This window comes from Aulonocara sp. 'chitande type north' Nkhata Bay, linkage group LG7 (genome assembly GCF_057382095.1).
Source record: "Aulonocara sp. 'chitande type north' Nkhata Bay isolate Kocher_YH1m ecotype deep benthic linkage group LG7, A_spYH_male_GT1.1, whole genome shotgun sequence".
Classification (NCBI taxonomy): domain Eukaryota; kingdom Metazoa; phylum Chordata; class Actinopteri; order Cichliformes; family Cichlidae; genus Aulonocara; species Aulonocara sp. 'chitande type north' Nkhata Bay.
This window is the reverse complement of record NC_141350.1, coordinates 19,801,733-19,814,178: the sequence shown is the minus strand read 5'-3', so window position 1 is coordinate 19,814,178 and position 12,446 is coordinate 19,801,733. Positions and strand designations below refer to the sequence as shown.

The 12,446-nt window shown below is 39.6% G+C and overlaps 1 protein-coding gene across 1 annotated transcript; it reads left to right on the top strand.

Annotated features, from left to right (window-relative positions):
* Nucleotides 1-2,541: 2,541 nt before the first annotated feature.
* avpr1aa (arginine vasopressin receptor 1Aa) lies at nt 2,542-9,026 on the top strand. Its single transcript, XM_086299294.1, is given in 4 exon segments — nt 2,542-3,612; nt 6,974-7,195; nt 7,603-7,624; nt 7,626-9,026. Coding segments are annotated over 4 exon segments (1,272 nt in total). The 5' UTR covers nt 2,542-2,663; the 3' UTR covers nt 7,705-9,026.
* Nucleotides 9,027-12,446: the final 3,420 nt, after the last annotated feature.

Below are 12,446 nucleotides of genomic sequence, written 5' to 3'. Positions count from 1 at the left end.
CCTTGGACTTTTCCGTCCTCTCCAAAAAACCTGACCTATAATCCAGGTCATAAAATGTACATTCTAATCAGTCTGTTTCAGATGCATTGTTTAAGGTTAAAATACAAAATCAAAATATTGCATCACCTCATATTCATTGCATCAACATCTTAAATCTTATCAAATCTCACAGTTCTGTTGTACAACATTCAATTTTCAAGCATATCAAATATGAGAACTAAACATCTAAGTTGCTCAAATATTTCTCTATTCATGTAAACATTAATTAAACAATACTTATGGTAAGTAACCATTGACACTCAAAATACAATACACCATAACAAATTCAGAACTATGTGCAAATAAGCAACAAAATATACATGTGAGTTCAGTTCAGAGGCATTAAAGCAGCGTGCTTAATTTCTCTGCCAGAAAATGCTGAGGATTTTCTATGAGTCTGTGGTGGCCAGTGCGATCCTCTATGCTGTTGCATGCTGGGGGAGCAGGCTGAGGGTCACAGATGCCAACAGACTTAATAAACTGATCCGTAAGGCCAGCAATGTCTTTCTTTCTACATAGCACTTTAATTCTTATTGTTTGCACTGAAGCACCGCAGCAAATTCCTAATGTTGTAAACCTCAACATCTGGCAATAAACCCATTCTGATTCTGATTCTGATTCTGGGATGGAGCTGGACTCCCTCAAGGTGGTGTCGGAGAGGCGGATGCTGTCCAAGATAAAGACAATGTTGGATAACACCTCCCACCCACTCCATGACATGTTGGTCAGTCACAGGAGCTCGTTCAGTGAGAGACTGAGATTACCGAAAAGCACCACTGAACGACACAGGAAATCATTCCTGCCTGTGGCCATCTCCCTGTACAACGCATCCACTTAACACACTGTTTGCTGCTACAACTACACATGTTTCTTTTCCAAATATTTATTTATAAGTGACTTATGTATGTATGTATGTATATATATGTATATATTGTACTATTCTTAGTTAGCGTATTGTCTGTCTTGTCTTAATGTTGGTTTAAAATGGAGCACTGTAACAAAAAATAATTTCCCCCAGGGATCAATAAAGTATTCTGATTCTGATTCTCCACACTATAGGCCTATTCGTGAGAGAGAAATGCACTAAAAATTACCCTCTAGATTACTTTAAACTCACAGTGAACTGACAAAATTTAGCTTTAGAGCAGCTAAGAACATGTTGCTCACCGTTGCTCTGTTTCACAAAAGCCCAACACACACTGGCGTTGGAATTGCAGCAGCTCTCCGGATGAAAGGTGAGTGGTTAGCCTGTGAGACACCGAGCTAGCATTAGCATGATCGCGACGGTAAGTCTCTACAAGTTTTTTCCATCAGAATAACACTCGTTTTACCGACGTTGCCTCTCTCCTTCATCCAGCCACTCGACTCCGGACTTCCAGCAGGTAAGTAGGCTGGCTTTCCTTCCTCTCAATCCTGAGTTTTCCTCTCTTTTGTCTGTGGATTTCTCGGTTTGAGTAGCAGATGCCTCCACTCCTCTTGCTGAGATAAGAAAAACCCGGGACACCATGCACCTCCACCTCACTTCCTGGCTGACAGGGTCAATGCGGCCTGGGTAGGCTCTGATTGGTTGCTGAGCTAGGTGCCCTCACGTGGGGTGAACTGAGAGGTGCATTCAATGGTCATAGGAAATACGACGCTTGTTGATGTGGACAGTTAATATAAAGAGAATAAGTATGATATTTTTCATCTGGGCTACATGTGGTTTTTATCTGGGCTTTAACATAAACAACATTCCAGCCTGTTGCCCAACACATTCCTATTAAAGCAACATCACAGCAACACATTTAGAGCCCCGAATGTTTGCAGGTTCAGCTACAGTTACCTTATAACAATTCCTCTGCAAAGCTTATTATGCTGGGGGGAAAAGCATTTAAATGTTATTTGTGAACTGTTGGGTGGGACTGTCTTTTCTTATTGGACCTCAAATATTCATAAAGTGTATGAAAAAAAATTGTAAATAAAAATTGTGTTACTCAGTTCATTGTACTTTAAACACTTTACATTTTCAGCACATTTTGTGACTTTTTAATACCCACAAAAGTTCCTAATAAACAATACCTACGCGGAGTTGTGGTGATGTGGATGTTGTGTAAAGCATCGGGAAGGGCTTAGCTCTGCACTGCAAAAAATGTTTTTTTTTAGCCATTGTTGTGGAAGTCACATTTTAAACTTTTTGTCTCCAAAGCAAGACAAGGAATCGGAAACGCAGCACGGATCATTTTTGGCTTGATTATATTTATGCTGATATTCAAACACAGTTTCAAGAAAACGCACGTTTCGCATATTTGAACACTTTAGATTGCGTTGGGTACACCTTCACTGAAAAGTATCCCTCATTGATGTCTATGTTCATTTTGCATTTATTTTTACATTTTATTTGAATTAATGTGTGCTTGCCGCAATATAAATTAATCATTAGGTGCCTCATGTTTTTGCAGTGCATCCTGCTTTGCGCACGCAGTCTGAAATTTGACTCGAGTTTAAAAAGCGCTGACAGGAGACACAATTCACAAAGCAACGAGTTTCTCTCTACGGGCGCCAGGTAGCTCCATATACGGATTGGAGAGGCACTTTGCAGCCCCTCTGGCACTAAGTCTTGCTAGGGCGCACAGAGGGGCAGTGCCATGTACGCTCCTGACAAACGTATGCTCCTGAACGAAGAGAACCAGACTTTGGTGTTCACTGTCACCACTGACCTAATGATGGGAACGTCTGGAAACGGCACCGACCAGCATAACGGATCAGATCCGTTTGCAAGGAACGAGGAGGTGGCACAAATAGAGATAATGGTTCTGAGCATCACCTTCGTGGTTGCTGTCATTGGGAACGTAAGCGTCCTGCTGGCCATGTACAACACAAAGAAGAAGATGTCGCGAATGCACCTTTTCATCAAACACCTGAGCCTGGCCGATCTGGTGGTTGCTTTCTTCCAGGTGCTGCCACAGCTGTGCTGGGAAATCACCTTCCGCTTCTACGGCCCAGACTTTCTCTGCAGGATTGTGAAGCACCTCCAGGTGATGGGAATGTTTGCGTCCACCTATATGATGGTGATGATGACCCTGGATCGTTACATTGCCATCTGCCACCCTCTGAAAACCCTACAGCAGTCCACACGACGCTCGTACATCATGATCATCTCCACGTGGATATGTAGCCTGGTGCTCAGCTGTTCACAGTACTTCATCTTCTCCCTGAGCGAGATCCAGAACGGTTCGGGCGTCTACGACTGCTGGGCGCGCTTTATCGAGCCCTGGGGCGCCAGGGCGTACATCACCTGGATAACCGTGGGCATCTTTCTGGTGCCCGTGGTCCTTCTCATGATGTGCTACGGGTTTATCTGCCACAGTATTTGGAAGAATATTAAATACAAGAAAAGAAAAACGACGGCTGGTGCGGCAAGCAGGAATGGACTGATTGGAAAGAACTCGGTCAGCAGCGTTACAACTATCTCAAGAGCCAAACTGAGAACCGTTAAAATGACTTTTGTGATCGTTTTGGCGTACATTGTTTGCTGGGCACCGTTTTTCATCGTGCAGATGTGGTCTGTGTGGGATGAAAACTTCCAGTGGGATGGTGAGTGCTTATAAATGAACAAAATACTTATTAAATGTCCCACTTTTAATCGTTCTAAAAATGTTGAGAATTGCAGGGGGAGAAAATGAACAGAAACTTAAGAATCGCGTTGCGCAAGGGAAAAAAATCCCCGAATTGCGCGCCTTTACGCACGAACTTATTTGACAAACAAAAACAAAACGTGTAAACATACTAATCTAAAACGTATACAGTGTCAAACCTTTCACGCACACGCGCTCACATGCACACCCACAACTACATTTCACCAAATAAATGAAATCTTATGTTCCGTACGTGTCCATTTGGAGAATTTTCCAGGGAGATTTAGGAAGGAAAAAACCCTACATCTGCATTTTGAGACGTTAAGTGGTGAAATGTTATGGCGCTTTAAAACCACGCCACTAGTATAAATTATGTGCAAGCAACATATTTTGTCCTGTCCACAAGGTGTTTCCCTTTTATCTCCTCTTGTCTAAAATCAGATTACATCTTTTTTTAACCAAAGTTTTAAGTCACATTAGCCGAACCTGTTTTATACAATTTATATGGTACTAATACAGCAATACTATATTATTGCACTAATTATCAAATGCCCTACTTTGCCTTACTCGAAGTATTTTAAAACCCTTCGCTGACCCTTAAAAATGCATCCCTTTAGAGCCCTGGGGACCAAAAATGGTCCCGCCCCAAAAGTGCAATAAAAAGATTATATATTCATATTTTTTTCCACTTTAAATTGGTCAGTCTTTTAAAACTACTTCTCCCTGAAATATTCATATAAAGTTTTAATTATATTTTCATTGTTTTAACCCTTTAAATCCCAGTTTTATTACATGAGCGCCCTGTTTTTTTAGCCCCAAAAAACAAAAAACTAAATATTTTCCAAAAAAAACATTTGAAGTAATATTTGTTTGTTATTATAATTAGGCCTTTAGATGGAGCAAAGATTGGCACCAACAGTCATTTCGATCGCCTTTTATTTTTTTTTGCAGGAGCGCATTTCATAAAATGCACACACTATCGGTCCTAATCGACCACGCCCAAAAAAGTGCTATAAAAAATTTATATATTAATATTTTATTCCACTTTAAATTAGCCAATCTTTTAGACCTACTTCTCCTTGAAATATTCATGTCAAGTTTTAATTACATTTCGCGGATTTTAACCCTTTATATCCCGGTTTCGTCACATGAGCGCACTGCTTTTTTGCCCCAAAAAACATAAAACTTGAATATTTTCCAAAAAAAACATTTGAGGTAATATTCAATTGTTATTATAATTGGGCCTTTAGATGGACTAATGTTTGGCACCAACAGTCATTTCGATCGCCTTTTATTTATTTTTTTCAGGACCAGAAAATGGTCTCCAGGCGGCAAATGCTCCTCCTCTAGGCCGAAATAAGTGCATGTTGCCGGGGTAAGTCGCGACGATCACCGGGGCACGATCACCGGGGACTGCTTTTTCCAGCCCACACGTCCGATACCACGTGACAACAAATACGTCATTTCCTGTTGACTAAAAAAAAAAAAAGCACCCTCTAACGGTCCTAGGGACCGAAAAATGGTCCCGCCCGATCAGCGGGCGAAGCCGCTGCTGCACGCCGGAAATGAGGCTTCGTTTCCCGCAGGTCTATCCAAGCAGCCCGCTGTTTTCCAGCAGGGATCAAATGTGGAGCAAGGGCGCCACCCGGTGGACAAATAAAAAAATTACAACTCTAAGGCTCATAGACCAAAACGAGACGGAGACATGAGTAATCACCAAGACATTAACGGTAATAATTCTGCAGTGAAAAATAGCGTTTATAATGGAAGTCAATGGGCCAAAAATGGTCCCCAGGGCTCTAAGAGGATGTGTATTGTTAGCTTAGCCACTGAAGCTAATTTAAGGAAGTCAGACTTGAATTTTGAAATGAAATTATGCCAAACTTTTTTTTAGAGAATTTGGCTATATTCCATTCAACACAGTGCAAATGGCTTGTAACTGAAAAACTAAAATGTACAAAAATGGTCCCAGGGCCTCAGAAGGGTTGTTAACCTGTTTTTTAAAAAGTGAATTCACAGAAAAATATTTCAGACTTTTGTTCAAAGTTTATCAGTCTGACTGTGGATCAGTAGAATTAATTATTGCTGGCTAGCTGATAAGTTCATTCCGTTCTTGGCTGAATTCAATTGTTAACTTTTGGTGACGGTGTTGGGATGGGTAGGTGTGTGTGGGGTGAATGCTAAGAATAAAAATTTACGTGTAAAATTCTTAGGTTAGCTGTATCACTTTTCATTATTATCTCTTTTGTTTTGAAATAAAGTTTTTGAAGTCCTAGTGAGATGGATAATTCCAACAACTCAAACACAAACAATGACAACTGCAATTAGATGATAAAGTCAGATATTGTGGTAGTTAGCTGGAAGGCCAAAGCCCACAAAAATTGGGCCCAAAGCTCTCAGTGAGAGTAAATTTTACAGGAAATCTACAGATGATTCACATTTACACAAATTCTGGTTTCTAGTATTTTTCTGCCCTATCATAAAGTGCAACATAAAGTGCAATATAACTCAAATTTGTAGAAATTTGGGGAAGTTCTAAAAAGGCACCATCGTAGGTTTTGTTGTTGTTGCTGTTGTTGTTGTTATATATGTCATCAACCTGCAAATGATTGCAGGTAAAAAACAACAACAATCATTTATATAGCTCTATAAACTCATGTCATGGCACTAAATAAACTGTATGGGCCTACTATATTGGCAGCTGATGAAACAAACTCCTCCCTGAGTTGGACCACTGTTTATAGCTTTCCTCGTCTTCATTATAGTTTTTTTCCTTATAATTTTAGGCACCAAAATTTCTTGTCTTGGCTTAGAAAATGACCGTGGCTGCAGTGAAAACAGATCCTGTCATTTTTTAAATGCGTTAATTTATCGTCATGTCTGTGAAGGTTCTCAGTTTTCTTTGCAAGCTCCTTTGATTAATTTATCGTCGCTTCCTTTGTTACTGGTGTGAGGAACTCTGTGACAGTGAAGACACCAACAGATCACATTATCCTCCAATCAAAGTGTTTCAGATGTAGGAAGAGAGAAGGAATTTATACTTAAATCTATCTGACTAAGTGTCAGTGTTTGAGGAGGTGGATTACCGCCTTTTGCTCATATTATGAAAATTACATTTTATTCCAAAAGTCTTAAAACTAGTTGGATCTGTAACAGAGATTTCTTCTAACTTTGGCACACCTTTGTAACTTTCAGAGTCTGGCACATTTAGGCAGCATTTAGACACCAGAGGCACTGAGTTAAACAGGCATTTCTACAGCCTGTACCAGATGTTTTGCGAATTAATCATCCTTTCCCTCCTTCCTCTCTCTGTTCTCCAGATTCAGAGAACACAGCAGTGTCTCTGTCTGCACTCCTTGCCAGTCTCAACAGCTGCTGTAACCCGTGGATATACATGATCTTCAGTGGCCACCTCCTCCAGGATTTTGTGCAGTGCTTCTCGTGTTGCCGCAAAATCAACACCGACTTCAAGAAAGAAGACTCAGACAGTAGCCTCCGCAGAACGACTTTGCTGACTAAGATGACCAATCGGAGCCCAACAGGTAGTACCGGCTACTGGAGAGAGCTGGATAATTCCTCCAAGCCCTCTATTCAAGCAGAGTAAACACATGTTTGACAGTGGCACCAAATGGCATGAATGACAGGAACTGCAATGTCTTAAAATTATACAGAAAACCAAGCTTTTTTTTAGTTTGAAAAAAAAAAAAACATGAAACAGGGTGTTGCGAGGTTCACAGAAGCAGAAAATATGGACACATTAGGGAACGTGCATACATCTTCTTTCTTTCTTTAGATAACCTCAGCAGAAACGTTAGATAAATAATGAGAAAAAAGCATGCACAGGCTTTAAATTGTTCTATTGAATGTAATCATAAATCTTCAATATTCAGTGTTTTGCAGATTCCTGCATGAGTTCTTCTGAGTGTTTTTTTTCCTTTTTTTTCTTTAGCGAGAACCTTTTTTTCCAGGAATCAAAGGTTGTTGTGCCTCCCCACAGTGCTGCCGAACACCCTTCCCTGTTAAAGTGTTTACAAAGATAAAACCCATATAGCAGCCGAGATGTGTGTAGTGATGGTGAAAACGACTCTTCCAGACCACTCGTCTCCAAGTAACCAAGGCAGTCACCTCATCCGTTGTGTTTAGCTTTCCGTTTTTCCTGTTTTTCTTAGAACCACATTTTAGTGGCTTGTAAATCTGATTCGAACCTTTTGCTTTGACCTGAGGGAAAAAAAAGTAAAATAAAATAAAAAAGGGAAGCATGTGGAGTTACATTTATCAGCCAGATTTTTGTGGTTATGTGCACTTTTATGATTTGTTGAAGGAATTGTTTCATGTTGCACAAGACAGTCCTAAATTTAATGGCTTTCATTTCTGCTCAGCATTGGTAAATGAGATCTCCTTCAAGTTTTATAGACACACACACACACACACACACACACACACACACACACACACACACACACACACACTCACTCACAGATAGAAAGCAGGGGGCTCTGATGAAGTGAGACTGACCACTGCTGGATAAGTCAGCCCACCTTCTCACAAACTGTTCCCATGTCTTTCATAAAATCTTGGGAAGAAGCTCACACATTCCACACACAACACATCAGCACACTTCCTGAATTTCCTCAGACATCCTGCACCACTGGTGGTTCTGAGTTTTGGCTTCATTTGCACTCGAGATAAACAACTTCCTGGAAATCAATGTGATATGTGACACCATAATGATTGTCGGATTAAAAATAATCCCCCCCACCCCCACAAAAAAGCTATATTGAATCAAGATTGTACATAGATATTGTGTATATATGTGTGCACTGTGTATCAAAGTATGTACATATCAATTCAAATGTTGCATAGTTGTATATTAAAAACACTTAAATGTCTGTAAATAGGAGTAATATATGTAAATCTATTGGGCATGAGTTGCTGGTCTGTAATGGCTTGTGCAAATCTTTAAGAGGTAACCTACTGTAACACCTTATGTTGAAATATACACGCCAATGTATTAAATATTACGTTGTCTTTGTTCCTGTTTTTACTACATGGAACATTTCATAGTTTGTGCTTCATGAAGCTGGTGCACAGCCACAGAAATTTATGTGTGTTATTTCTGCTGAAAATGAAGTGCTTTGTGAAGTCATGTCTCTTGCCAATCTAAGCAGTTGAAGCTTGCCAAGCTCTGGGATTATGCAACTGCTTGACCTTTCAATTGAAAACGTGTGAATGGGAAATTCTGCTAATGAGCAGCCTTTTGTCAACATGTTGTCCACCCCCATACTGATGGATAATATATGTCCCAATAGAATGAATAGCACCTTGTAATAAAGTGATAAATCATTGTATTAAAAGGTCATTTTACCTATTCAACAGAGTTAAGATTTTTTTACTGTTTATTTTCAGTGTGAGGAGGTTTTGAGATACATCTATCTGTAGGATTTCTTTAGTAGAAAAATGGGCAATGGAAAAATGGAAAATGTCCAGGTAATTTTGTCAGTTTTTTCATAAATGGTAAAATTCAACATGTGGTTAAAAACAGTAGGGGGAAAAAGTCTAACAAGAAAAATCCCTTCATAGTAAAACCATATTTTCACAGATTTTACTGTGTCATGTGCCACAGTTTTCCTGGGTTTTCATGCAAAGTAGTTGTTGCCTTGAGCTTTAACCGGCTGTTGGCAACTCCAGCTGATTAAAAAGAGATTTAATGAGTCATAACTTTTTAATAGATTCTGTTATCATTACGACAAAGACAGACTAGCCCAATGTTTATGAACCAAGCTAACCAGTTGTGAGCAGTAGCATCACATTTATCCTACAGATTATCAGTACAAGAAACCAGATGAGCACACTTCCTCAAACACCAGACCATTGCTTTAATCCATCCAAAAACCATAGCTCCCAACAGGCTTCACAAAACAGAGTGTTAATAGTTTTCAGAGGGCCAGGTTGTTGTTTCAGATTCTAGTAAGATTTGTGTTGTTTTTTATTTTCTTCATCCATTAAATCAAAATTCTACAAATCTCAGAGGCAAATATCTCAAAATCCAGACACGTGAAACCAGCGTTGTGAGAAAACATGTTTCCTATTTAAGCTGACCCTTCAGTCATCCTTTAGATTCTATCAGAAATGCAATTTCATTTAATTTAATAATAGTGATAATACTGTAATATAATAATAATACTGTGTGATTGTGTAACACATCATATTATTGCATTATTCTGTTTCACAATAGCAAAAATGTCTTAGTCCTTTACTTTAGCAGCCACGCCACACTGCTTAGCATTTGGAACAAGAATGATATCTGCTGTTGCTTAGTGCATCTGTTGATAATGACGCTTTTTTGGAGTTCCCCTTTGCAGTATCTAAAACCTTTCCACCCCACTATGTCCTCTAAGGTACAATTTATCACCAATCATGTGATTTTAAGAATGCAGGGGTCTGTTGACTGTGTCATAGATGGATGACAGAGGAACTCGTTACAGGAAATGATGACTCCTTCACATAGCGCTGAGTACATCAAGTTCTGACTGGTTTTGGAGAGACAGTTGTTTTAGATATGGTGAACATAGCTCAAATTCCTCACCTAGCATACACTGTGAATCTCATTACAAAATGCCAACCATGAAGAAGCATTCCTACGAAACGCTGGCCATGAGCCAGGGATAGGGGGACAGGGGGACAGGGGGACAGGGTCTGCAGTCAGAGTCTAGACTGAGAAAATAATAACTGAGCTTCATTAGAGACTTTGAACAACTAGGACCTCAACTTAGAAATTCAGAAAACAGACATCTTACTATAAGTACTGCAAAATTAGGAGCATATCCACAGAATATGTGCACAACCCAAGATTTTCTATATTTTGTATTGGAAACATGAAACAGGGCAATGCAATTTGTACAAAACCAAAACCACAAATGCAGGTGAGATGGCCAGAGATCTCTATTAGGAGAGGTGAACCCTACAGCGTCTAGTCAGGGGTGTCAAACTCCAGTCCTTGAGTGCCAGCATCCTACTTGTTTTTGAGATATCCCTGCCCTACCTGCTACTGATTACCTGGATCAGGTGTGCTTTGCCAATAAGAAGCTACAAGGGCAGGTTAGTTGGGAAACCAGCAGGACAGCAGCCATCAAGGCCTGGAGTTTGACACCTGTGGTCTAGGTAAAGCCAACTGCCAGTCAAAGTGGATACATCTGTAACTTGAAGCCTTAAAAAAATTAAATAGCTAAAAAATATTTATCCCCTAGATTTGTTATGAAGTAGTATATTACCTATAGAGACCAGAGCATTTTGTATCAGGCTGTGATCATGCCTTATTCTGATGGTCTTTTTACATAGAAGTTTGTGAAGAAAGGCTTTTTCTTTCTTATTTTTGCAAATCAGTTTCAACATACAGTTATTTATTCACCCCGAGCTGCTTGGGAGATGAACAAAAAAAGGATAAATGGATCTCACTGGAGTGCAGGGGTTTGTGAAGAGCGACAACATCAAAGACTTTTATATCTTTTGTGTGCCACATGTATGGATACCTCAGGCAAAGACAGAGTTGGAGGGATGTCAGTAAGGGGTCTGAAACATGCAGAGATATGAGCTGCAGATGCATATGAAGGTCTTTGTTCGCTGGCACCCTTCTGAAGAGCGACTTCACACCGACTTCGCTCCAAAATCTCAACGCCATGAAACATTATTTTTCAAGCACCACTTTGCTCTTTCTTGGAAATCCCTCAGCTTCTCCTTCAGCATTTAAGCTCATGCCACAGAATTCAGCACAAGAATTCCTAATGATATCCAATCTGTCATATTCTTTAGCTTAAAAAACATTAAGATCCCGCATTGTTCGGGAATCATGCCAAGAAGACTCATGCTCCCTTTCTTAATGACTAAACAACTTGTGTTTTTCCAGCAGGAACCAAGTCCTGTTTTCTGTTATGATCTGGACAATTGTGTCCACAGCTGCCTTCCCTCCACCTGACACCCTGGCCTTTCCTCAACCCGGTACAGAGATTCTTGCTTGCATGCTAGTGTAAACGAAACAGGCTTTACAAAATGTTTAGAAAGTCAATAATCTGACAGAAGTGTTCATGTTAACAAATGAGGGATACAGATTTCTTTCTTTTCTTGGCTGAATTAGACTTCAATTGGTTAATGGTAACATAACAAACCAGATGTGTTGCTTCTAAGTGGAGCCGACTTGAAAGAGTCTCAAACACAGGAAGTTCTTTCAGCTCTCTGATGAGAGTTAAATGAGAAGAGGGTCTGTCAGAGTGGCAGCATATTTGCCTCAGTTACATACAAGCCTCTGTCTTCCTGCTCCATTGTTCTCCTTCTGTTGTCCATGAAAGTAACGCATATTTCTATTTACCATTGTGTTCTTTAATCACCCCCCAGAGATCAATCAATCTATTCAAACAGGTTGATCTAAAAAAAAAATATGCTAGTACACAAAATCTGGAAAATAAAGCATTCACATTCTTCCAGACAAGGCTTGCATAACTAACTTTTTTTTCTGTTACTCATGTTCTGTGTTACCAAACAAATTTCCTTCACATAGATTGTGGGCAGCATGTCTATTGTCTACTTTTAGTCTCAGTTGTCAGCAAATTTCTTAGGCCAGTTGACCGACTGTAAGTTATTGTTTCCTAGTTGCAACAGAATTTATTTAGTTCAGATCGTTGAATGAGTGGAATTTGATTACTTATAAAATCATTATGTTAAGGTGGGATTTTCTTAAAGAAATATAACATTAAACTAAAGTAAAACTAAACTAAATTAAATAAAGAAGCAGCATTAATT